The sequence below is a fragment of the Bombina bombina genome, chromosome 1 (genome assembly GCF_027579735.1).
Source record: "Bombina bombina isolate aBomBom1 chromosome 1, aBomBom1.pri, whole genome shotgun sequence".
NCBI lineage: Eukaryota > Metazoa > Chordata > Amphibia > Anura > Bombinatoridae > Bombina > Bombina bombina.
Window position 1 is genome coordinate 507,364,022 of NC_069499.1, and position 7,633 is coordinate 507,371,654.

The window sequence follows — 7,633 nt, forward strand, 5'->3', positions numbered from 1 at the left end:
TGACTCTTATTTTGATAACCGTATACTCTATGTTGAAAAAAAAATATAGGCGTTGATTTTAATAATATGTCTCTGCGCACAAAACCAAAATATGGTGCTGTTTTGTGGATCAATGCTTTAAGATTTATATATTTATTACACATCACCATTCTATGAAAAATATAAAACTCTTTATTTGTAAAAATGCAGCTGCACTGTATTAGGCTCCCCTTTCTTTGACTCACTTAAATGTAACTGCTATAACATGCATTGTTTTCTACGTCCATTTGGCTATTTCATTTTGAGCCAAAAAAATATTTTCTCTTCTGTAATAACTGTTGCGTATCAACTTCAATAGGAATGCATTGTGCAACCAGCATTAATTTATCCACGCTAGCAGTGAACAGTAACTGTAGGTACCTCTTATACACATAATAAAATAGTAAAAGCTAAACAACCAATCAGCTGAATTGTAGCGGTATCCACAGCGAGGTTTGGAACGCAAAGAAGAAGGCCTGCAAATGGATGCCACCACAGACACGCCCCTTAGATACGGGAGTGGGAGACGCCAGCTGATTTTTGGGCCTTGGTTACCACACAAGGAGAGGCCCGTAAGGTCTCAGACCCCTTCGGTGATGAAGCTTACTCGCAAACAGGTTTTGTCCCGAGCCAAAGCTTCGGAGCTGGAAAATGTGAGGAAGCTGAACTGCTGGTGAGTGCGTGATAGGAGGAGGTGTAAATATGTCAGGTATAGGACTGCCTGTAAAGAGGATGCTTTCGCTATGGTGGGGCCTGTGCAACATAAACCATCATGTGTCAAGCTCACGTTTATTTGGTTTTCAACCCATTGGCAGCTATATTTGTGACATATTGCAAAACAAGGTGTTGCATTATTTTATTTTAATAACTAAAGAGTTAACATTTTAAGGCAGGTAGAATTTCATCTGCCAATGGCATGGGCATGACATAAACTTTTTTTTTTTTTTTAAATGTATGAAGCAAATACATTGTGCAGTTTATGTCATTTATATAATTTAGAGTGACAGTTTGGAATCTTTACTGGTATAACCAACTTTTCCTGGTATAGTTTCCTGAAAAAATCAGTAGGTTCTGGAGATAAAAAGAACATAAAACCCATTTTTTTTTTCCTTTCATGATATAGTAAGAGCATGCCATTTTAAACAACTTTCTAATTTACTTCTATTATCTAATTTGTTTTATTCTCTTGATATTCTTTGCTGAAAAGCATATGTAGATAGGCTCAGTAGCTGCTGATTGGTTACTGCACTTAGAAGCCTCATGTGATTGGCTCACCCATGTGCATTGCTTTTTCTTCACCTAAGGATATCTAAAAAATGAAGCAAAATAAATAATAGAAGTAAATTCGATTGTTGTTTAAATTTGTATCATCTTTCTAAATCATGAAAGATTTTTGGGGGGTTTAGTGGCCCTTTAAAGTTACATTGTTGAGATGCAGTTCTAGGGCTTAGCAGGAGCTGCTACCACTGACTCTGCACCACTGACTCTGCTTTGGAGACTCTTTTGGACTGCTGCATGTCCATGAAAGCCGAGCCAGCACTTCTGTACCTTTTTAGAGTATGTCTGAGCCTGTAAGGAGGCACAAGGCTATATGAAAGTGACAAACCTAAGCTGCAGCACCTGGTAGAGAACTAACAGTGGCAGATGAAATTGAGAGAAGCATCTTTCTCCCATCAGATCAGCTCCAGGCAACAACTAAGTGTTTCTGCAGCCACAAATGGTAGTGCTTTAGTGTTTACTCCTTAAAGCGATAGACTAGTCAAAATTAAACTTGATTTAGAAAGAGCATGGTATTTTAAAGTGATGCGCCCGCACAGCTATTGACTAAGAGGTCGAAACGTCACCTCACAGCGGGCTGCCTGAGGAGCTCAGTGCCGCGAATGCTTTAAACAAGTAAATTAACTTTTAGCATGAAGTATTTTATACTTCATGACTGAAAGTCCCCCTTTTTTTTGTTCCACTGGTAAATTCTAGCTTTTCACAAACACTAGGATTCACTTACCATCACTTTAAGCAACTTTATAATTTACTCCTATTTTCAATTTCTCTTCGTTCTGTTGGTATCTTTATTTGAAAAAGCAGCTGATCCATTTTTGGTTTAGCACCTGGGTAGTGCTTGCTGATTGGTGGCTAAATGTGGCCACCAATCAGCAAGTGCTACAGAGGGTTCAGAACCAAAAAAGGGCCGGCTCCTAAGCTTACATTCCAGCTTTATCAAATAAAGATACCAAGAGAATGAAGAAAAATAGATAATAGTAGGTTGCTTAAAATTGCATGTTCTATCTGAATCATGAAAGAAAAAAAATTGGGTTTCATATCCCTTTAATACCTGAAATCCCAGTAAGCCCCCTGGGATGGAAACACACAGAGCATGAGGGAATAAAAATAACATTTAAAGGGATACTGAACCCACTATTTTTCTTTCATGATTCAGATAGAGCACACAATTTTAAGCAACTTTCTAATTTACTTCTATTATTAATTTTTCTTCGTTCTCTTGCTATCTTTATTTGAAAAAGAAGGCATCTAAGCTAAGGATCCAGCAAATGTTTGGTTCAGACCATGGACAGTACTTGTTTATTGGTGCTGTCCAATCAGCAAGGACAACCCAGGTTGTTCACCAAAAATAGGCCGGCATCTAAACTTACATTCTTGCTTTTCAAATAAACATACCAAGAGAATGAAGACAATTTCATAATAGGAGTAAATTAGAAAGTTGCTTAAAATTGCATGCTTTATCTGAATCCCAAAAGAAAAAATTTGGGTTCAGTGTCCCTTTAACGTAGGATCAGAATTCTCATACTCCATAAACCCTACCTACCTCAGTCCTTCAGTGTCTTAACCCAGTCAAAGCAATACACGCCAGGGATTTAAAGGGACAGGAACCCCAAAGTTTTCTTTCATGATTCTGATAGAAAATACAATTAAAAAAAATGTTTCTAATTTACTTCTTTTATGAAATTTGCTTTGTTCTTATGTTATTCTTTGTTGGAGAGAGCTCTAGATTGATAGCGTCCACATGTCTGGAGAACGACATGACAGGAAATAGTGCTGCCATTTAGTGCTCTTGCTAATGTATAACTGTAGCAGAACTGCTGCCCTATAGTGCTGAGGACATGTTCGCACTCCTGAAGTTACCTTCCTGTTTTTCAACAAATGATAATAAAAGAACATTGAAAAGTTGTTTAAAACGGTATGTTCTATCTGAATCATGAAAGAAAGAAAAAAAAAAATTGGGTTTTATGTCCCTTTAACTGCTCAATTGGAAGAATATAGAACCTTTTTTTGTGCATGACTTATACAAATAATCTCTATAGAGGGCTTTACCTCTATTATGGACCTAGAGTGTACTTTTATGAGATTATAACATGGGAAACTGAAAGCTTGCACAGTAGATAAAGCACTTTCTTGCTCTCCTGAACTTCACAAGTTCACACCCCATTCTACTGAATGCAATTAGTATTTTTCTTTTCCTATTTTACTTTACTTGAGTTTTGTGCAGTTTCAGGGCCAAGAAATGTACAGCAAAGATTGCTTGAGCAGAGAGCCTTAACCCCTTAATGACCACAATGTACTCTGTATGTCACTTGTCGTTAAGGGTTTTTTCAGGACATAATAGCACAAGTCTAGCAAGAACACGCTATTAATGCACTCCCTCCAGCAGGCTTTGTGGAATAGAGCAGTCTCAACGTTGGTGGCAAGACCGTGCTATAAAACAATCAAGTCCCAAAAAAAGGCCAGTGACATACAGTGTACGTCGCTGGTCCTTAAGGGGTTAAAGGGACACTGAACCCAAATTTTTTGTTTGGTGATTCAGATAGAGCATGGCATTTTAAGCAACTGTCTAATTTACTCCTATTATCAAATTTTCTTCATTCTCTTGGTATCTTTATTTGAAATGCAAGAATGTAAGTTTAGATGCCGGCCCATTTTTGGTGAACAACTTGGGTTGTTTTTGCTGATTGGTGGATAAATTCATCCACCAATAAAAAAGTGCTGTCCAGAGTACTGAACCAAAAAAAAGCTTAGATGCCTTCTTTTTCAAATAATAAAGAGAATGAAGAAAAATTGATAATAGGAATAAATTAGAAAGTTGCTTAAAATTGCATTCTCTACTTGCATCACAAAAGAAAAAAATTGGGTTTAGTGTCCCTTTAATGTTCATTTAATTGTCTCTCATAAATTTATGGCATAATAGCACAAATAATAATATCTATTTAAAAAAATGCCCACTGACACAGGGCCATATTTTTGCAAGGATCCGATGTTCTTGCTTTCAGAGGGTTCTTTTGACTTGTGGCCACCTTGTTTGCGCACCCACCAGGCACACATTTTTAGTTCCAGATTTTCATGTGGACACAAAAACAATGACACACATTCTTAGTTCTTTTTTCCCAGATTCTGCAAAACCTAGTGCAGAGGGCCACTTATAGTCCTTGGGCCACCAGTTACCCATCTCTGGTCTAGAGTCCTGATATCTCAGTATATAGAGTACATCATTGCAATGCTGAAATTCAGGTTCAGGTCACATGCAACACAGTTAAGGGACATGAAATCCATTTTTTTTTCTGGGAGCTCGCTTAAAGGGACAGTCTAGTTAAAATTAAACTTTCATGATTCAGATAGGGCATGCAATTTTAAACAATTTTCCAATTTACTTTTATCATTAAACTTGTTTTGTTCTTTTGGTATTCTTAGTTGAAAGCTAAACCTAGGTACGCTCATATGCTAATTCCTAAGCCCTTGAACGCTGCCTCTTATCTTAGTGCATTTAGACAGTTTTTAACAGCTAGATAGCGCTAGTTCATGTATGCCATATCGATAACATTGTGCTTACGCCCGTAGAGTTATTTAGGAGAGGGCACTGATTGGCTAAAATGCGAGTCTGTCAAAAGAACTCGGATAAGAATAAGGGGGCAGTTTGCAGAGGCTTCGATACAAGGTATTCACAGAGGTAAAAAGTATATTAATATAACCTTGTTGGTTATGGAAATGGATAATAAAGGGATTATGTATAATTTTAAACAATAACAATTCTGGAGAAGACTGTCCCTTTAGGTGAGAAAATGACAAAAGATATTTTTCTGCAGCCACCACTCAGCACCTAGCTCTCAGTGTGCATTGCTGCTTCTGAGGATACCTAGGTATGTTTTTTTAACAGAGGATACAAAAAGAACAAAGCAAATTAGTTAAAAGAAGTCAATTGTAAAATTGTTTTAATTTACATGCTCTACCTGAATTATGAAAACCAAATTTTTAAATATTTTCTTTTTTTTATAGTCATCTATTAGAGAGGTCCTACAGAAATTTGTCAAAATTAACAAGGTTTACCATTATTATAGTGTGTATGTGTGTGACTTACATATGGAACTTTAGGTATAATTAACCTTAAAGGGACAGTGTACTTTAACATTTTCTCTAATATGTTCCTATTGACCCATTTTACTTTCTCAAGTGTATTCAATTCCTTAAAAATGGCTCTTATTCTTTTATTTTGTTACGTGAAATAGCTGCTTTTCCTGCTGAAACCGCCACATATACAAAAAATGTAATAATGCAGTAATGGCTACAGCAAAGCTATGTAAACAAAGGCATACAAAGAAACCAACATCCCAGTGGGGGCTAGTAGAGTTAAATACAATAAAATGCTTGCCCAAGTACACTGTATCTTTAACTGCTTGGCGGCAATGTGTCATACTCAAGTGGACCCGGACATTTTTATTTACAATATTTCTTTAAAAAAAAAAAAGTGACGTTAAAAGGAAACTTACATTAATCTCAGTCTAAATTCTTGCTCATTTGCATTTGTTGGGTTTCATGTCCCTTCCCAGACTCGGATACTGTGTTTAGGACGGAAAAAAAACACATAGTGAAGTATGCATATACTATAAGATTTAGTGACACAAGTGGAAACTGTCAATGAAACATCACTAAGGGTTAACATTAGTCATCTGACAATATAACATTAAGTACCCAGTCTGTTAAGAAAACTTAAATAAATCTACAATGTTTATGTTATTGTTTGTTAATGACTTTTATAGAGCAAACTGATGCTGGTTTGTCTGCTACATTACATCCATGAAATGATATGACCTTGTATGCATAACATTTATTGCCAGCATTCAGAAATCTTCCAATTGATTGTTACAAGCTCATGCCATATAGTGTCCACACATTGTAAAGAGCAAGAAACAGAAATCACTTAAAATGTATTTATACTAGGACTTGACAGATATGGTCAAAATATAGGAGCCAGATATGTTTCAGGCTTTTGTTTAGAAATGTGATACTCTATATATGCAGATAAAGACACCGTGAAGACCTAGCAATTAAAGGAAACACATTAATACTTTGTAATGCAAGGTCATCATGTAGAATTAGACACTGCAGGGACCCATCGCTACACAGGATTATTGCTCATATTTAGTTGGCCAAGCAACGTAGTTGCTGGACAACCTGTTGTTATTGTTAGGATTATTATTATATATATATATATATTTTTTTTTAAATTTTATTTTTTTATTCCTCCAAGCTTTTTTTCAATTGCCCATATTTGCTTACCTGTTTGTGTAAAGCTCTTGAAATCAGGTATGCTGGTACAGCCTATTGCTCTGCTACATCTCATACAACATTTAACTCATAGGTCACATGCTCTGGCAGCCATCTTGCATTTTGCGAAAATCTTCTAACATCTCTTAAACCGCTTAGTGCAATGAAGTGCAATTTTGCACATATGCTCCTTGCAAGGTCCTCTACCAAGTTTCTTCAAACTGCGATTTTTCCATAATCCAAATGGCTGCCGCGAGACATTAACATTTTTATTGACTTTTAATTGCGTACATTTGCACTTGATGCATTAGTTTTACTCTATTTAACTATATTACAGTGTAGTAGACACATGACCCCCCCCCCCAAAGACAATATTGCGGTCAAAATTTGCACCGCGCAGTCGCCTTCATGAAATTAAACATTTGCAAATTTTCATGAAACTTCTGCAAATTGTACAGATCTATTGGTGATCATCAATGTGTGCAATATGAAAGCCAGTAGTTTAAAAACCAAAAAAAATCTTCTTCTCTCCAAAACCGCTTATGGGACAGACTTGAAATTTTGTTTATAGAGTTATCTTATGACTAAAATTCAGATTTGTTCAAAAGAAGTTGATAGGTCATGTGGTTTGACAGCCATTTTGAATTGTTCAAAAATGCTTAACGATATTTTTAAATTAATAATAAAACAAAAACCACTTTACAAAAATGCTTTATTTTTGCCATGTTTAGTGACATCTATAGGGAGAACTCATGTGCATAATATGGAGGCTGTATATCATATGATCTGGCAGCCATCTTGTTTTACTCGAAAATGTCGAAAATCTAACAAGCGGTTGGAGAGAAAATAGATTTTTGAAATTTTTGCGTAAACCAATATGGCTGACACAGCTTGTGACCAATTCCTTCAACATGAACATTCAACTCTAGGTCACAATATAAGTTTATATTGCAAGTTTCACAGCTCTAACATACGCGGTTGCAGAGAAAATAGAACTTTGTAACTTGCTGTATAACCTTGTATTCTGACCTAGAGTCACAGTTGTTAATGTTGAAGGAATTGGTCA

At 36.1% G+C, this 7,633-nt stretch overlaps 1 protein-coding gene across 1 annotated transcript in view; it reads left to right on the top strand.

Moving 5' to 3' along the window:
• The first annotated feature begins 548 nt into the window (after positions 1 to 548).
• Positions 549 to 7,633, top strand: part of CFAP410 (cilia and flagella associated protein 410) — a 115,481-nt gene continuing 108,396 nt past the window's right edge. Inside the window, exon 1 of the mRNA XM_053698595.1 lies at positions 549 to 691. Coding sequence (XP_053554570.1) covers positions 615 to 691 — 77 coding nt within the window. The 5' untranslated portion in view covers positions 549 to 614. The remainder of the gene's footprint in view (positions 692 to 7,633) is intronic.